The 20,444-nt window shown below is 38.8% G+C and overlaps 1 protein-coding gene across 2 annotated transcripts in view; it reads right to left on the minus strand.

The window, feature by feature from the left end:
• Positions 1 to 18,197: 18,197 nt before the first annotated feature.
• The window catches only part of FHL3 (four and a half LIM domains 3), a 54,037-nt gene continuing 51,790 nt past the window's right edge, over positions 18,198 to 20,444 (minus strand). For both annotated transcript variants that reach the window (XM_073615516.1, XM_073615515.1), the window contains exons 5-6: positions 19,331 to 19,517; positions 18,198 to 19,093 (exon numbers count right to left, since the gene is read on the minus strand). In XM_073615516.1, coding sequence (XP_073471617.1) covers positions 18,942 to 19,093; positions 19,331 to 19,517 — 339 coding nt within the window. In that variant the 3' untranslated portion in view covers positions 18,198 to 18,941. The remainder of the gene's footprint in view (positions 19,094 to 19,330; positions 19,518 to 20,444) is intronic.

The following is a 20,444-nucleotide window of genomic DNA, read 5'->3' on the forward strand; positions in this document are numbered from 1 at the left end:
CACCTATGCAGGTTGCAGTTTCCATATTGCAGGTGCATTTTGCATTTTTCAATACACATTATTAAACCATTGAAGTCTATGGAACCAAAAACCAGAAAAAAGTCCCTGGCCCTTTCCATAAAACGCACAGATGTGAACTACATCCATAGGAAACCATGTTAAATGGGCTGTAGTGTGTTTCTGCAAATCTGAAAACGCACTAAAAAATGCAAAAGTGTGAACCAGGCCTAAGTCAATACTAAAACTAAAATGGCATTTTAGTCAAAAGACAACTAAAACTAAATTGAAATTTGAAATAAAAATGAACACTGCACTAACACATAAGACTATGTTTGGGCATCTACTAAGCTACTAAAAGAAAAAAAAAAAAAAAAAGAAAAAAATCAGAAAAATACTTTTCTTAATTTAACTTAATTAATCTTCTTTTTCTTGATATTTAATGTTGGTAATATATTCAGGTAATTTGTGCAATGGCATTACAGTCAATAGAATTTACAGTTTTTTGTATTTTCAAGTTGTACTTCAGTTTGTCAAAAAGCAATATTTTTGTTTGTTTATGAAACTTGGTTTTATTTTTAAAGACGTTATATATAACAATGGCTAAATCAGCGTCTGAAGTGCATGTTCAAACCTTTAGGTTCCTTTCACACGGGCAGATAGAATTCAGCTTTTAGCTGTGTATAGATGAAGTTATCTACTGCAGCTAAACTCACACAATGCTTTACTATGGCCCCATTCACACACTGCATTTAGTGACGGTTTCGTTGCATGGGGTTTTGACTGGGTCCAGGACCGATTTATAAATCTGACTGCGTCCAGGACTGATTTATAAAATTGACTGCATCCAGGACCGATATACAAATTTGACTGCGTCCAGGACCGATTTAGCGCAGCTATTTGCACATAATCGCAGGTAATCGCAGTGTACTATTTCTCCTGCGGATAGCAGGAAAGAAAGAGGAAAGAAAAAACAACAGGAAGCACATCAGAAATGGCAAGAATGTTCCACTGCAGCTAAATGCAGCTGCATGTAAACGCATGTAAACGCTTCTAATTGCAATGTGCAACTGCAATTGATTGCTGTGCCTGGAGTCTTGGAATTTCAAAATAACAAAACATGCTTTTAACAGCAGCAGAACAGCCGTCCGTGTGAAAGAGGCCTAATAACATCTTATTATTTATCATTATTATGGTATTAGATTTTTACTCTAGGAGTATACAGTCAGGTCCATAAATATTGGGGCATCGACACAATTCTAATCTTTTTGGCTCTATACACCACCACAATGGATTTGAAATGAAACGAACAAGATGTGCTTTAACTGCAGACTTTCAGCTTTAATTTGAGGGTATTTACATCCAAATCAGGTGAACGGTGTAGGAATTACAACAGTTTGTATATGTACAAAGTGACAAGTTACTAAAGCGCTGATATGGATGAAATGATCTAAATTATGTGAGATAAGATATTAAAAGATGCCCAAATAATATAGCTGCAATTAAATATGTGACCTAATACACAAAAATAATCAGAAAAATTGAAATTGATAATTGCACTGATATTGACCTATTAATATTGCACCGTGTACCATCAAATAAGTAAATAACATAAATTGGTGAGCTATCAAAAATACAGTGAAATAAAAATAATAAATTCTTCGGCGAAAAGTACTGAATAAATTCACACACAAAATTAAAATAAGTAAGTAGAATCCACTTAGTGCACACCATAAAGTCTCTAACAATAGGTTTGCGGGACTAGATAATCCAAGCCTGAATGAGTAACAGATGCTTCTTTCAAACAATTCCACTGCTACAGATGAAATTCCCAGCTTTCAGAAGGCTTCCAAGACATAAAAGACAAAAAGGAAAACAAAACCATTGCGCAGGTAACGTGACAAAGTGATCCCTATGCAGTTAGGAGGAACCTCACTCACACTTCCCCGTGGATACGATCGCATATGAGATGATCAGCTGCATACAGCGTAACGCTGGAGACTCCTCATCCACCACCAGTGCACACAAACACACTGCTGGATACGTCACAGGCTCCCCCTCCCGACGCGTTGCGTCACCAGACACGTGGCTTTTTCAAGGTTGTGTGAATTTATTCAGTACTTTTCACCGAAGAATTTATTATTTTTATTTCACTGTATTTTTGATAGCTCACCAATTTATGTTATTTACTTATTTGATGGTACATGGTGCAATATTAATAGTTTGCACATGTGCCTCCCACTTTTTAAGGGACCAAAAGTAATGGGAAAATTGGCTGCTCAGCTGTTCCATGGCCAGGTGTGTGTTATTCCCTCATTATCCCATTTACAAGGAGCAGATAAAAGGTCCAGAGTTCATTTCAAGTGTGCTATTTGCATTTGGAATCTGTTGCTGTCAACTCTCAATATGAGATCCAAAGAGCTGTCACTATCAGTGAAGCAAGCCATCATTAGGCTGAAAAAACAAAACAGATAGCAAAAGCATTAGGTGTGGCCAAATCAACTGTTTGGAACATCCTTAAAAAGAAAGAACGCACCGGTGAGCTCAGCAACACCAAAAGACCCGGAAGACCACGGAAAAACAACTGTGGTGGATGACCGAAGAATTCTTTCCCTGGTGAAGAAAACACCCTTCACAACAGTTGGCCTGATCAAGAACACTCTCCAGGAGGTAGGTGTATGTGTTTCAAAGTCAACAATCAAGAGAAGACTTCACCAGAGTGAATACAGAGGGTTCACCACAAGATGTAAACCATTGGTGAGCCTCAAAAACAGGAAGGCCAGATTAGAGTTTGCCAAACAACATTTAAAAAAGCCTTCACAGTTCTGGAACAACATCTTATGGACAGATGAGACCAAGATCAACTTGTACCAGAGTGATGGGAAGAGAAGAGTATGGAGAAGGAAAGGAACTGCTCATGATCCAAAGCATACCACCTCATCAGTGAAGTATGGTGGTGGTAGTGTCATGGCGTGGGCATGTATGGCTGCCAATGGAACTGGTTCTCTTGTATTTATTGATGATGTGACTGCTGACAAAAACAGCAGGATGAATTCTGAAGTGTTTCGGGCAATATTATCTGCTCATATTCAGCAAAATGCTTCAAACTCATTGGACGGCGCTTCACAGTGCAGATGGACAATGACCCGAAGCATACTGTGAAAGCAACCAAAGAGTTTAAGGGAAAGAAGTGGAATGTTATGCAATGGCCAAGTCAATCACCTGACCTGAATCTGATTTCAGCAAGTGAAATGCATGCTCAGACAAAACTGAAGAGAAAATGTCCCAAAAACAAGCAGGAATTGAAGACAGTTGCAGTAGAGGCCTGGCAGAGCATCACCAGGGATGAAACCCAGCGTCTGGTGATGTCTATGCGTTCCAGACTTCAGGCTGTAATTGACTGCAAAGGATTTGCAACCAAGTATTAAAAAGTGAAAGTTTGGTGGATGATTGTTAATCTGTCCCATTACTTTTGGTCCCTTAAAAAGTGGGAGGCACATATACAAACTGTTGTAATTCCTACACCGTTCACCTGATTTGGATGTAAATACCCTCAAATTAAAGCTGAAAGTCTGCAGTTAAAGCACATCTTGTTCGTTTCATTTCAAATCCATTGTGGTGTATAGAGCCAAAAAGATTAGAATTGTGTCGCTGTCCCAATAATTATGGACCTGACTGTATAATGGAGTTTGGCAATTCTAAAGAAATGCTTAAATAATGCATTCAAATTTAACTAAACCCATTCGGTTTTAGGGCCGGTTCACACTGCTACGTGGTGCGAGATTGAATGTGATTCGCACCACACTGCAGTGCAAATCACACGCGATATCCGTGCGATTCGAATTCAGCCATACAGATTGTATGGCTGATATCGCATTCAGACTCTTTTTTCTGGTCCGCACCAGAATCGGATCGCATTGGGTGTTCACACCCAATGCGATCTGATTCATGTGAATAAATAAAATGTGGATACCGTTCAGTAACAAACTAAAAGTGCAATAGACTAAATAGACTTAAATACATTCATGTGATATGAACATATATTCATAACAATATATTGACCAATGAAGGTAAAAAAAACATTTTATTGGTATAATTACTTTAAATCATCACTTATTAATTTAGAGCGCCCCTTCACTTTATTTATTCACACTTTTGAGTACTTTTAGTACCCATTTAAGGGAGCAGCTTTATTAAACCATTAATTTATCGTTGTAGTTTTATATTTAGATTAGATCCGATTCATGTCCGAACTGTCGGTTCGCAGTGCGCTAGGCAAGCTGAAATGGGGGGTGTCATTAGCAATGGGGTTTATTTACTAAAGGCAACTCCACTTTACACTACAACTGCACTCGGAAGTGCAGTCGCTGTAGATCTGAGGGGGACATGCAAGGAAAATAAAAAAACAGCATTTTAGCTTGCACGTGATTGGATTATGAAATCAGCAGAGCTTCCCCTCATTTCAGATCTTCCCCTCAGATCTACAGCGACTGCACTTCCAAGTGCACTTTTAGTGCAGAGTGGATTTGCCTTTAGTAACCTAACCCCAATGTATTGACACTCCCGGCATTTTGCATATGGCAGTAGAACTGGTGTGCGAGTCGGGTGCGATGCGGGATTCACAGGGTTCCCGCATTCGCACAAGTTTGAACCAAGCCTGAGTCGACTAAAATGGACTGGAGATTTTAGTCGACTAAAATACGTCAAACACAATTAATATGACTAGAATACAACTAAAACTTAAAAAATGGCATTTTAGTCCAAAGACTAGAACTAGAACGAAATCAAAATTTGACGTCAAAATGAACACTGCTGGCCAACTGATCTGTCATCAACTTGGCCATAGGATCATTATAACAAATGGGTCCATACTGGCCAATGAATCTGTCATCAGTTTTGGTATATATGGCTCAGCAGACTCGTGCAGAAGAATAAAATCCGCTGAAATATTAAATAGCCAGGATGATGTCATCACATCTGCAAATACGTGCGCTCGTCAAGTGACTGTTGCATGATTCAGATTTTCTGCAGACTTCCAGGTGGGTCAGATTAACCCAGATAAGAAAGATCAAAGCTTTTTGTTAGCCTATTTTATTGTAAATGTTTCATGCATTGTTTATAGAACGTGGAATTATTTGAATAAATTGACATTACATAAAATCACGTTTTCTATAGAGGAAAGCAAATCTGATTATTTATTTGCTGCTAGGCAGACTGTGTAGTATAGAAAAATGTAAAAACAAAATCCTGTTACTCAGACATACTAGAAGATCTTGCTTAGAAGGGGTTAATCGAGTTTCCTTTGTAACATGGGTCCAGGAGAGCGGCTGGGAGTCCTTCCACAGAGGAGACATGGTGCCGTGAATACCCATGACAAGGATAAAATCCAGATGTGTCCCATGCTCCCCCCCCCCCACAAACCCAGCCCTTCACAAATCCTTTTTCATTTCCTTTTTTGGTGAAAAACACAGAGCTCCCAATCCATTTTAAGAGCACCCTGTAGTCTGTTAGCAATAAGCCCTGCACTGTTACAGTTACCATTTTAACTCATTGTTCACCGCATCACCGTAGCCTTTGCGATAGAAAAATGCTGTTTTTCATGCTGCTTATCTCAAAGAAAATATTTTGTCGGAGAAATAGATGCTATGCTGCAAATCAGATTTTACGTGAAATCTACCCCCAATTTTTTATTTTTTTTTTAACAAGGTGCAATGTGCTATGAAGCTTACTAACCACTCTAAGTTGGCTCTTGAAAAAAATTCTAACGCTGACACTAATGTGAACTAACATGCGTATAGCATTAACACGCGTATTTGATGCATTCAACGCACATTTAAGGTGCATTAAAAAAAAAACATAAAAAAACATCCAAGACACCTTCTAAGTGATTTTTGGGGGAAGTGTTTTTCTTGCACCTGATCATTGATAAACGCTTTTAAAAAGGCATTGGGGGTCATTTACGAAAGGCAAATCCACTTTGCACTACAAGTGCAAAGTGCACTTGAAATTGCATGGAAAGTGCACTTGGAAGTGCAGTCGCTGTAAATCTCTGCTGATTTGATCATCCAATCACGTGCAAGCTAAAATGCTGTTTTTTTATTTTCCTTGCATGTCCCCCTCAGATCTACAGCGACTGCACTTCCAAGTGCAATTTCAGTCCAATTTCAAGTCCACTTTGCACTTGTAATTTGCACCTGTAGTGCAAAGTGGTTTTGCCTTTCGTAAATAACCCCCAATGTAAACACTACAGGCTAATTTTCTAGATCGTAAGCTCTAACAAGCAAGGCCCTCTGATTCTTCCTGTATTGATTTGTATTGCAAGTGTACCGTCTGCCCTCATGTTGTAAAGCTCTGCGCAAACTGTTGGCGCTAAATAAATCCTGTATAATAATAATAATAATGCTCTGTCTGCTATCCATTTAGTCCTGCATCGCCCCTTTGCATTTTCAGTTTAGTAAAAACACACTACAGTCCATTTAACATGGTTTCTTATGGGTCATGTTCACATGTGTGCATTTTATGGAAAGCACCAGGGACTTTTTTCTGGTTTTTGGTTCCGTAGACTTCAATGGATCAAAAACGTGTATTGAAAAAACGCAAAATGCACCCAGTATATGCAAACTGCATAGGTGTGAATCAGGCCTAAATCCATTGTAGGCTGATGGGTTAGGTGTTCAGGGAGCAGCAAAATGTGCCCCAAATGCCAGTGTGAACAGGGTCTAAACACAAGATTTATTGTGTTTTTATTATTAAAGCAGATAAAGCAAATAGTGGTCACATATTCTGGTTAGTTGTTATTTTAAAACCATTGGTTTCTATACAGATCAGTTAATAGAGAAGTGGCATTTTTAGTAACATACATAACATAGTATCATGTAAACAAGCACTGTGGTTTCTGCCTAACAATTATAGATATGAGGCTATTGACGTATATTACCAGAGTAACAGTACGTGTGCCCCAGGAGTAATCAAGATACAACATTTTATTTTTTAAATGTTCTTTAAATTTTCTGGTGTAGAATAATTGGTAGAACTGACCATTTAAAATCTTTACCCCTCACAACCAATCAAAATTCATTTTTTGATTGTCTTCCTGCAAGACAATGAATTCTGTTTTGTTGCTGTGGATATTGTCCTTTGCACATTTTCCTTACTGTTTAATGCTTAACCACTTGCCTACGGGGCACTTTCACCGCCTTCCTGCCCAGGCCAATTTTCAGCTTTCAGCGCTGTCGCACTTTGAATGACATCTACGCAGTCATGCAAAACTGCAGTTCACAGCACATGCAGTCCAGTGCATTTTTTCTGCATCAAAAACACATGGAAAGTAGGTTATATGGTTTTCAATGGCATAGTTCACACAAGTGCTTGCAGTTCCAGAAAAAAAAAGAAGAACATGCTGCATTTTTCCTGAACAGGACTGTACTGGAACACTGTAAAACGAATCAAAAACACACCAAAAACACACTGGAACACACATGTCCTTATTTAAGGTTAAGGGCCAGTTCACAACATAGAAAAGCAGTCCGGATGCATTCCAGATTCTTTTCTGCATGAGCGTTTTTAACACCTTTTTTTGATGCAGTCCAGTGCATTTTTTCCCCCTCTTTTCTTAGGGCCAGTTCACCACACATAAAATCCAGTGCATTTTTTTTCTGCATCAAAAATGCATGGAAAGTAGATTATATAGTCTCCAATGGTATAGTTCACACCAATGCTTGCAGTTCCAGTGCGTTCCAGTTCCAGAAAAAAAAAGTAGAACATGCTGCATTTTTCCTGCACTAGAACGCTGTAAAATGCAACAAAAACGCACTGGAAGGCACCTAAATGCACTGAAAACACACTTGTCCTTATCTAGGCTCTGTTCACACCTAGGCGTTTTTCTGCTGTAAGTCTCAGCTCTAAGGCTGGATTCACACCTAGGCATTTTTAGTGTTTTTTGCATTTTGCAGATTTGCACTACAGAACGTGTTTCATAGCAAACCATGTTAAATGGACTGTAGTGCAAATCTGCAAAATGCAAAAAGCACTAAAAATGCATAGGTGTGAATCTAGCCTAAAAACACCCAACAAGACAAATCCCATTCACTTCAATGGCCCCTGTTCACATCAAAGCATTTTGTCATCTGAAGTAAAACACCTGAAGCTCCAAAAAAGTACAGGAGCTTCTTTTTTGGCAGATTACAGGCATTTTCTGCCTAGGCGTGAACAGAGCCTGAGCCTGGGTTCACACTGATGCAATTTTACAGCAGGTTTAATGCATTTAGGAACACAGAGATTCACAGGTCATGTAAAAAGCATAGTATTTCATGGCTTTGACTCACATATATGCATTGCGAAATTGGTGCAAAGAAAAAGGGTCCTGTGTGTTGACTGCGGGCGCGATGCGAATTCCTATGATGCAGTGCGAATTTTATCTCCATAGGCTTCAATTGAACTTGCAGTAAACATATCTGCGAATTGTTCACTGTGCCTCCTGAAATTCGCAAAATCGCAGTAAATTCGCACTGGGCACTGACTGACAGCACTAATGAGGCTGCACTTGTGGGCACTGACAGCACTGGTGGGCACTATTGGGGCTGCACTGATCATCAGGACACTGATGATCAGAGCCCGGATTATCAGTGTAGCTGTCCCCTGTGTGGATTACAGCTTATCGGTTCTCCTCGCGCGATGCCAGCGTGGGGACAAGATTGCAGATAACTGGCTAATCCCGATTGGACACAGCTGGTCACATGGTAAAGAGCCGCTGTGATGGGCTCTTTATTCCGATCATAGATCAGTGCCTATGTGCGCCACAGGGGGCGCAGGAAGTGCAAACACGAGAGGACCTCAAATGACGCCCTCCTGGTTATGTGCGACCATGCTGTAGCCGTCACTCAGCTATAGTGCAGTCGTGAAGGGGTTAAAGTATACCTGAACTCTCACCTTGTAAAACAATCGTTTCAGTAGCTGAACTGAATGGATTGTTTTACAAGGTGAGAGTTCAGGTATACTTTAAAGAAGCCTTGTAAACAGTAATGAAAACATCTTTGTCTTAATTTATAGCTTTTTCTTTTTTACAAAATGATCACATACCCTCTGTTCTGAGTTGCCTAAGGAGTTCAGAGAGCTAGGGAAGGGGAAACAGCAGCATAAGTCTTCCCAAGGTCAGGGGGGCATTTTCAGGACTAGTCTGATCATTGGAGGAGAGCAGGCTGAGTTCCCAGCACAACCAGGAAACTGACCACTCTGTGCTCTCATGCCTAGTGTGGTCACAATTTAATATAAAAGCAGAGGGACTGACAGGAACACCAGGAATTTCACACAAAGGAAGCAATACAAAGAGAACAGGATACTTTTTCACACGAAAACAAGGTACAACAGGCATAGGAAGTGTTAGGGTAATAGTCTTTAACCACTTGCCGACTGCTTACCGTGGTAGGTAGCCTCTATTGCGCAAAATCGCGTATCTGTATGTCATTTCGTGCAATAGCCACTGGGGGGCATGTGTGCACAACGCCGGAGGCATGATCGCATGCCGATTGGACACAGGGGATGCCAATCAGTGATCGTTCCCTAGAGAGGCAGAATGGCGATCGGCCTATGTAAACAGGGCAGATCGCCGTTCTGAGGGGGGGGGGGGGGGAGAAGGTGGAGATCCTGTGTTCCTGTTAAGCAGGAACACCAATCTCTGTCTTCCTTCAGTCAGAGCAACCCCCACACAGTTAGCAAGCACCCCCTAGGGACACACTTAACCCTTTGATTGGCCCTGTTTTAACCCCCTTCCCTGCCAGTACAGCAACAGTGCATATTTTTAGCACTGATCACTGTATTAGTGTCACTGGTCCCCAAAAAAGTGTCAGTTAGGTGTCCGCCGCAATTCACAATTCCTCTAAAAAATGCATATCACCGCCATTACTGGTAAAAAAAAAAAAAAAAAAAAAAAAATAAGAATGCCATAAAAATATCCCCTATTTTGTAGACGCTATAACTTTTTTTTCTATTTATTTTTTTTTGTGGAAATGTTTTATAACAAAAAGTAAAAAATATTGTTTTTTCAAAATTGTCGCTTTTTTTGGTTAATGGCGCAAAAAAGAAAAACCGCAGGAGGTGATCAAATACCACCAAAAGAAAGTTCTATTTGTGGCACGACCACGCAATTGTGAATTAAAGTAACGCAGTGCTGTATCGCAAAAAATGGCCTGGTCATTAAGGGGGTAAAACCTTCTGGGGCTGAAGTGATTAAATAGACACAATAGATATAAAGCAAATTTGTAGAAAAAAAGGACAGAAGAAAAGTGCCTACTCCACAATAACCACATGCCATCTGTCATTATTAGCGCGGGTTGAAATGCAAATATCCGATTCATTATGATGTGCGTTGCCTCCACAATTTAATTTTTTATCTTCAAAGTAATCAGCCTTTCAGGCTTCTTATGAATAGAACCCACTGTACAGGTGAAGAAGCCGTCAACAAAGCAGAAGTCTTTCCTGCTATACGCTTACTCTGGATCTGTAGGAGTTTTCATTAGAAACAAAACTTTGACTTGTAACATGTACAGCCAAGGCCAGACAGTGACTCCTGGCCTCACAGTGCATAATGGTGCATGCTACCAGGCCGGGTACTTCCACCTCCCCTCACTGTACTGACATCACAAATCCCAGTTCACCCAGCAGGCTACAGACAATGGCAGACTGGGTAAGAGTTGCAAACAGCACTTATTTGCAGGGATTTCCTTTTTTTCCCACAATAAGTGCGTTTATCCATAGCTCCCAACTGTCCCTGATTTGGAGCAATGTCCCTCATTTTGGTTTGATCTATAAAAAATGCACTTTTTATCTATCAAAAAGTGTTTTCCAGCCCTAAACCTTTCATCTGATTTCTAAATTGCTGCATTTGTAAATTCCAAAAGCCAATATAAAAGTAATAGTAGTGGTAAAAAAAAAAAAAAAAAAAAAAAAAAGCACTTGTGTATTTAACTAATCTTGTTTTTTTGTACAATTCTCCTTTAAGTGGGCGTGGCCAGGGGTGTGTTCTATGCCTGCATACTTTTGCTGGTAGGTGTCCCTTATTCCCATCTCAAAAAGTTGGGGAGGTATGGTTTATCAATTCCACCTTTTACCTCAGGCTTGATTAGGGTAACATTCAAAAGTCCTTAAAAAAAAAAAAGAAAATAAATGATAGTGGTAGTAAACAGAGTGGAGCAGTATGAAGTATATAATTCAAAGTAAAAACATGCAGAGTAGAATGGTTTAATAATAATACAAGAGAGGGTATAAACTGGAGCAGCTTATAGTGTATAATGTACAGCATGCACACAAAATTCAGCAGTCTGGTGCATGTTATGTACAGCAAAACTAACGCAGGCTTGAACAGGTAACAAATAGCATACAGGAGGCAGTTGTTTATAATATAAAGTATATTGTACGAGATGTAGCAGTCTGGAGTATGTAATATACAACACAGTGTAAACAATTCAGCAGTCTGTAGTATTATAGCACAATAGTAGCAGTACAGCACAAATGTTTAGAGTGTAGTAGTTCAGATTATACCAATACAGCTCAGTGCACACACAAGAGTGTTCCAAAGAATACAATCCACAACAGAGCACACAGCAGTTCAGATTATATAGCTTTCAGCACAATATGAGAGCAGTGGTCAGGAAAACGTATTTTACAATACAGTAGGCAGTAAAGTTAAGCAGAGCATACTGAGTGCAGTGGTCTGAAAAAAGGTGAGTTACAGCACAGTGTACATAGTACAATGATTTGGAGCGTTAATGCACAACATACAGAATATTAGAAGTATGTAATGTCCTGTGTAGCCTTCTGGGTGCAGTGGGCCGGAGTATGTAACATACAGCACAACTCACAAAGTGCAGAGATCTGAAGCATATAAACAGAGCAGCTAAAACACCTGAAAAGAACGGATGAACTGTAAAATCTTTCTACCATTACATTGTAGAGGCCAAAACAGAAGTGGAAGGAATTGTCTACCACCAAATGACAGTAGAAAATTGAGAGGGCAGGCAATACAGCCCCAACAGTGCATCATTTATGATGGATGAGCCACAAGCCAAGATATACAGTGCCTTGAAAAAGTCTTCATATCCCTTGAAATGTTCCACATTTTGTCATGTTACAAACAAAAACGTAAATGTATTTCATTGGAATTTTATGTGATAGACCAACACAAAGTGGGACATAATTATAAAGTGGAAGGAAAATGATAACTGGTTTTCAAAGTTTTTTTTACAAACATCTGAAAAGTGTGGCGTGCGTTTGTATTCAGCCCCCTAAATAAAATCTAGTGGAACCAATTGCCTTCTGAAGTCACCTAATTAATAAATAGAGTCCATCTGTGTGTAATTTAATCTCAGTATAAATACAGCTGTTCTGTGAAGCCCTCAGAGGTTTGTTAGAGAACCTTAGTGAACAAACAGCATTATGACAGCCAAGGAAAACACCAGACAGGTCAGGGATAAAGTTGTGGAGAAGTTTAAAGGAGGGTTAGGTTATAAAAAAACTTTAGGTATTTTAACTTTAGCCACACTTTAGGTATTTATAAAAACATTTTTAAAGCCGTTTATCATTTTCCTTCTACTTCACAATTATATGCCACTTTGTGTTGGTCTATCAGATAAAATACATTTACATTTTTGGTTGTAACATGACAAAATGTGCAAAATTTCAAGAGGTATGAATACTTTTTCAAGGCACTGTATGTGCTGACTGTGAGTGACTGGGTGCACTGGGAGTAATGACTAGTAAGAGATGCTGGGATGTAGTGTGGGTAGGGCAAGGCTTCAGTAGGGACTTTCCTGATTTAACCCTCTTACTGGAGTCATGCTTGCACAGGTAGGATAGCCATAAGGGTGTGCAAGGCAGGCAGTTTACTTTTTTGTATCAACAGGTATTTATACCCAATACTTTGTTATGGACAGAATGGAGAAAAACTTGACAAGATAGTTCTAACCTAAGTGCTGGTTCACACAGCCGTGACTTGCCATATGTTCAAAGTCACACCCCATTAACAGCAATGGAACCATTCTAATGGACTCAAGTCACAGCGACTTAGAAAAAGGTTCCCGCACTACTTTTGAATGACTTCATCGCAACATGTATGGACTCCTGTTGGTGAAGTCGCAACAAAGTCATGCAGGATGTCGGCTTTTTGCTAGAGGTACACTTCTACAGGTCTTTGTATTTTTTTTTTTAGTTTGCCAAGTGTCTCCATTATGCATCATTTATAACGTTCTGCATGATTAGCAGGATTACATATGTTCTAAAATGGTTTTACTAGTTTACCTGCCATTTCTGCTGCTACAAATAAAAAAGTGACACAAAATTATTCAGCCACAGTTAAATTGCAGGAAATGTCAATGAACACTTTTGTCTGGAAACCTCAGCTGAAACATTTTATTACAATTTAAAGAAACAAAAAGCACGATTTATGCTAGAAACAGAATACATAAAAAAAACAAACACAAAAACTTTGATTATCACTCTTCTCAAAACTTGGAAAACTCTGATAAGCCTGCATCAAAGTCTTTATGATAAAATAAATGCTATAGGAAAACAGAATAAACATGCATACTATTAATCATAGAGGACCTTGCTGTGGTAGAAGCCTTAACCATTGCTCTGCAATACAACATGACTTCTACTTGCAGTGACAGGGTCAACACAAAAAGTGTGTTACTATAAATGTATTTTATATATTATACTACAGACAGTATATAACATTGTGAAACAGACAAAATTACACACATTACTACACTCGAGAATATGAAAATTAAAGCATGGGATAAACAAAACATACTTTTTTTAAAATTTTTATTGCTAAACCTTCAAATCCGATTGGTGCTTTATTTTTTCTAAACTGCTCCTAACTGAATTAAGCACATACAGAAAGTGACAGAATATTGCATCTAAAGCTGAGACAATGTAAAAATACTAGAATAGCATGTGCAGAACCTGAACAACTGCAACCAGACAAGCATACCCATAAGAAAAAAAAAAAATTCTAATACCCCCAGTATGACATTTCCCCCACAAAACTGAACACCATGCGGTTGATTTATCCAAGTATAGGCTGTTCACTTTCCAAGGGAAACTTCCCCTGGCTTAGTAAATAATGTAAAGCTGTACAGTTTTTTTTCCCTTGCATCTGATGAAAATTCTTATTGAAAAGAATGCCCAATCATATTCAGAAAGTTAAGGGAAAAGTTCCCTTGTAAATTCCCATGCAAAGGGAACAGCCTATTGGCCTTTAGTAAATCAACGCCAGTATGCGCTACTAAAAAGTGCACAATCTAGGCCTCTGCTGCTTAGCAAGCTACACTGTTGTGAGGGTAAGAAGAATTGCCCCTGACACTGACCATACATTTTGTAATATCTCTCTAAGGGCAAAGCTACATGGCAGGTTTCCTAGTAATGAAATGCTGGGGGTAGCAACTGATCTCTACACAGATGGAACAAATGGCTACCCATGGTAGTAGCGATTAATCACACTTTATTAGAGAACTGTGCAATTTATTTGCTAATAAATGCAACCTGAATAGAATGAACCATAGGGTTTAAACCATAGGGTACCATGTTCCATCTGTAGCCATAAACTGAGACCGCTAGCAATAAATCACTAGCCATTTTTTTAGTCCTTTCATAATGGACTTTAGTTGGCAGGAAGTCAAAAGAAGGTCAGGAGGAGGTCAACCACAGGGTCATTGACGCAGCCCAAAGCCTGTTGGCAATTTGGTAGTGACTATCAAGGGTTGAGGAATACAGACAAACAGTCACAGCTATAAAAACCAGTAATATAATGCAAGGAGGCTGTAGAGCAACCAGAAAATGGCCTGTGTAGCGCAATAATTTAAGGTCAAAGTTAAATGTTAAAAGTGGATTTCCAGCCATTTCTGTTTTTATTAAAAGTCAGCAGCTACAAAAAGTGTAGCTGCTGACTTAATAAACACACACTCGCCTGTCCCATGAGCCAGCGATGCAGCCGCCCAAAGACTCGGTTCTCTCCTCCGCCTCTGGCATCACTAGTGTGGGCACCTGGCTGTGACAGCTTGCAGCTTCACAGCCGGTTGCAAACTGCACATGTACGAGTCTCGCTGCGCGTCCTGACATGCCAAGTGCGGCATGTTGGGGGGTCAGGAGTCCTTAAAGTGGAAGTTCCATTTTTGGGTGGAACTCCGCTTTAAGTCAATAGGCAACACTGAAAAAAAAGTGCCAAGAAAATGTAAGATCAAAAAGAACAGCATGATATTTTCTATACTGGCTAATCTATAAATAGGTTTGCTAGAATAACTATAATCTAAAGCTTATGGGTACTGTGGTGTCCTGATAAGATAACGCCTGATATACACATGCAGTTTTTCTTCGTTCAGCCCAGCAAAAAAACAAAACAAAAAAAAAAAAACACACAACACGAGAACCTCGCTGTACTATGTGATGTTTGTACAGTGATCTCCCCATTGAGCCGTTGTGTTCTGACAGTGGGACTGCCACCCCACCAGAACACACCAGTCAGTGCTTGCAACCACTGGCTGCGAGCGCTATCTGGATGCCGGTTGGCTGTTGTCCATTCCACAGACAGGCTGCTGCACACACTGGCAGAATGTTGGATTGTTTTTGTTGAACCGGCCATATTTGGCCCATGTGTACCACAGCCTTAAGACTGCTTGCTTATCACTACATGGTGACAAAAAGGACTGTATGGCACAGCAATACACACAGCACAATGAAGACTTTTCAACAGTGTAAGTTTCATTATAGAGAATAATGACTCTTTACAGGAAGCTGACAAGTAGCAGCTGCACTAACATGCTGATACATTGCAATATATCTCTAGCTTGCTTTCACACTAGCATGAAAATGTAATGCTAAAATAAATCTTACATCATTTTACCTGCTAACCATAATTACACATTATTTCCATATCATCAAAAATATCAACATGAGCTCAGTGAATACATTTACCAGGTTTCAAAAACGAGAACAAAGCACTACTTTTTTTGTCACTGCCATGTGTTCCTGAACACAATTTATTTAGGTTTATGTTTGAAAATCTAAAAGAAAAAAAATCTAAATGAAGTACAAATATACAGAAGCAAATGACTTTAAGCATCACTGAAAAATACTTTTAGTAATTTGATCAAGCTATAGAGTCATGTCAGTTGGATTTCCGATGCAATCAGTCACAATAGCAAAACATTGGAGAAGTCAGTGATTCTGAATGTTGGGGCTCCTTTTTTTTAGCTACATTAGGGATGTGTAGCACCACTGATAAAAGGAAGTGGTACCAGAGGAGAAATGAAACTAGGAGTGTATCACGCTTGGCTTCTGCCCTCGGCAAACCAATGTTCTGCTGTTGGAAATATCAGATTACGAACAAGCAATCTGTGCTTGTTTGTATTTTAGTAGCAGAAGTCTTCATTCTATAGGTTACTGTGATGAAGAAATGGAATTGCATAGAGAAAAAAAAAAATTAGTTCTCCTTATTTTGTACAAATTGAATTATAATGATTAAGATAGGCCTAATTTTTCTCAAGCTTAAAATTGGAAAAGCTTTAAATATCCAAAAGCCTATCACTTTTTACTTTAGATAACAAACTATGCCGTGTCTACAGTTAACACCAAACTCCAACCAAAATCTGAAGGAGGAGTGAAACTTCGGGCAGGTTTCATTTGCTGTCTAGGTCTTTACTGGAGAGATATACCCATGCTTCCCATCTCTGTGATGGCGACAGAGACAGTAACAGAAGCACACTTATTTAGTAGTTATTTCCGTACTGCTCTCCGTTTCTTTCTGTCTTGGTCACACCCATACGCTTTCATTTCGTGTTCTTCAAAAAATCTTAAGATCCTATTGCAAGAGCGTCACTCACGTCATCATGAAAACGAATTTAAAAAAATGCATTCAAACTAAAATTCTTTTACATCAGTTTTTACTTCTGTTTTCAAATCAGTTTGCATCAGTTTTTTCACGTCCTTATTTTTCCTTTTTGAAGTATAAACCAAAAATATGTTTCTGGCCTAAAAACCGATATAAAATTGAATGGACGTCAGTGGAGGACATCGGTTTATGACCACAAAATGGAAAAGGAGGCAAAACCTTTTCTGATTTTTTTTTTTTTTTTTTTTTTTTGTGGACATAAACAGACTTTTATGTAAGTGGATCTAAAGAGACCCATGTCTGTTTAGATCAGCCAGCTTATAGACCTACATTCTGCTTCAGTTCGGATTTGTCTTAAAAACTGGAGAGATGGATCCAGATTGAACACTCGTGTGAGAGGTACCTAATGGCCTGTACACATGATCCGATAAGTGTATGAAATATACCGCTTTCAAAGTGATCGTACGATAATCTGAACATTAGTATAGAGCTTTCGAGAGCCGATCATGACAGTTCATCCGATATTATCCAATCAGACAAGCACGAAAATGTTCCCCATACGATACCAGATCGTAAGATTTTTGTTAAATCAGTACAGTTCACGTCCGAAAATACAATACAAATACACTACATCACTTCCAAATGTTTATTCTGTCGTACGAGAATTTTCGTAACTTTAGTAACCTATTCAATTTCTACTTTCAACTAGCAAATGAAAAAAAGTTGGATGATCTGTCGTCCGATTTTTGGATCGTGTGTACGGGACATTAGCAAGAATGCAGTCAGAAATAAAACCTTGACCGATGTTCTGACTTTTGCTCCTCTGTTGTAAAAAAAGTTTTGGCAAGATTTTAAAAGAGGTTTTCCATTGGTTTGTTTTAACACTTTTAAAAAAGATTTATAAAAAATGTACCTCAACTCCCATGTGTTTCAGGTTTTCCTGCCATCACACCCTGGGGCCGCCTCCTTTTATTTGGGTTTCTTTAGTCACATGGAGTAGCTTGTGCTTGGCATATGATGGATTACGGTCGATCAGAAACTAGTTTCTTCTGCTATCCAACGTTTTAAAAGTTTAATAGGTTTATATGCCATTTATGAATAATTGAAAAGAGTGCTACTTGTCACAGAAATTGCACTAACCTGCCCCACATCCCTAATGACAATAGATTGAAAAAACAAAATTTCCTCTAGGTGGGACTTTGAATAGGGCAGATGGCAAATGAAGTATGAAAAGAATGTAAAAGATATATATGATTTTATTAGGAGAAATTTTTAAAAAAATTTCTCCTAATAAAATCATATATATCTTTTACATTCTTTTCATACTTCATTTGTCATCTGCCCTATTCAAAGTCCCACCTAGAGGAAATTTCGTTTTTTCAATATATGCCATTTATGGGTAGTTTGTGTCATTTGCTAGTATGTATCAATATTTTATCTCATAAAGAAGTAGCACTGGTTCTTGAAGCAAACTATTTTTATAAGCAAAATTATTGAATTACCAACCATCTGTTGCCTTGCCAGTGTAACTGGGAACATTGCATACTGTACAAGAGGCTGATTTGATCATATCATGACAGTAAAACTCATCAAGTAGGTATTTTCAGTGACTCAAGGCATTTTGCTCCACAGTGTTATCTGGTTCCTAGTGAGCTGCCTGACTGGGTTTTCATAACCGTGAAATGTGACACATGAAATATTTTTAGCACTAGAAATTGAAGCCAAAAAAAAAAAATATATTTTTTTTTCCTTCAGATAGAAAAACAAAAACAAAAAAAAAAAAAAAAAAAAACCTAATACAACATTCTTACTGAGAAATAAACAGCATCATTTATGGCATAATACAAAAATTAAATGTACTATTAACCCCCAGGAGAAATAAAATAGGCAATGCACATACAAATACAACATTAATATATAGTACATGAAAATACTGTGCAAACTCTAAAAGCCTGTTTACAGATTTGTTTTTCAGCTGGGCAATCTACATTGTATTGCTTCTTCAAGGGGTTATATGGGTCCATGACAAAGTAGGTTCACCCATAAGCTGGAAGATGGAAGCCTAAAGGTCACTATTACAGTCACGGCACAGAATGTCACTATTGTCTGGAATAAAGCCTTTCCCCACTAACGAACAAGAGCAACGGGCGCAGTTAAAGCAGCTGTGATGCCAGTGGCGGTCTTCGAAGGAGACATACTTTCCTCCACCAAAACCTGAAAGAAAAAAAAAAATTAAAAATGGTAATACATACTATTCTATTCTTATTTAGCCCAGACAGTAGACAAGTACTATTGGCATGTGGTCTTATATAGGTGCATTCATTTCTATAAATACACATAAATATGACCACATGCCATCAGTGTGTTTTCATTTCTATGAATGGAATGTTTTGGGGGGAAAATAACTTTAGGTTAATCACATTTATTAAGACGTTACTGAGTTTATTATACCTGTGATAGGTTTAGTGCAGCCAAAACACTTCTTGGCATATAGATTTCCAAAGCACTTGATGCAGTATGGCTTTTCATCCTGAGAGGTGAACTGTGTCCCAGCTAGCTGGACCTTGCATCCCGTGCAGACAAAACATTCTTTGTGCCATGGCTCATCCCGGTATGTCACTCCACCTTTGCTTAGAATCTGCAAGAAATGAATAAAAGGTCTTTGAGATACAGAAATGTGTATGGTAAAATAAAGTACCGGTAATTCATGATTTACAGTAGATGGCTTTAAAATTGGCATGCAGCCCTCAGCTCATTAACATGCAGAAAACAAGGAGGGGCTGTTATTCATTTGTGATTTCCATTATCCAACATCGGCCATACTAAAATGGACTGGTTGAACGGAAGGTTTTGCCGGGGCATCATTTACCAGAAAACATCAATGCACAATATAATTTGTGTTTACTTTTTTTGCACGATTTTGTCTGGCTACTTCCAGGTAAATCAAGAAATAAAAACAAAGTGTGGTAGGGGTGCAGGGCCTACCGAAAAAAAAAAAATCTCCTTTTCCTCAGGCTCCTAAAATGATTGTAAACGCTAGTTTATTTTTAAAATAACAAACAGGTTTATACTTACCATTGCACAGTGCGGCCCCGATTCTCAGGTCCCCTGCCAGCACTCCTGGCTCCTCCTCTTCTTGGTGTGCCACCATAGGCAGCTAGGGATAGAGGCACTACAGACAGACACAGTGCTGGGTCGGGTGAGGACTCAGGTAAGTATAAGGGGGGGGGCGTAGTGGGTGTGGGCGCATACTGCTGCCTAAATATTTTTTACCTTAATGCATTTAAAGATTATGCTTTAGGTTTTAGAACCGCTTTAAATTGGATATGTAAACCCTAAACCTATTTAAGTATGTTTGGCATCATGCCCTACTGTATATAAATTTTCCTAAACAAATCATTTTTTGTGAATCTATTGCAAAGTTGTTTATTTGGAAATTCTACCAGTAAAAGCACTACTGGTTTCAGGTGAACAGAGCAAAGTCACTCACTGCTAGAAGCAACATTGTAGGTCTTCGGTTGTCCATTGAGCTGCCTATCTGATAGACCCAACAGCCAATTGAAGA

Source organism: Aquarana catesbeiana, linkage group LG02 (assembly GCF_042186555.1).
Source record: "Aquarana catesbeiana isolate 2022-GZ linkage group LG02, ASM4218655v1, whole genome shotgun sequence".
Taxonomy (NCBI): Eukaryota; Metazoa; Chordata; class Amphibia; order Anura; family Ranidae; genus Aquarana; species Aquarana catesbeiana.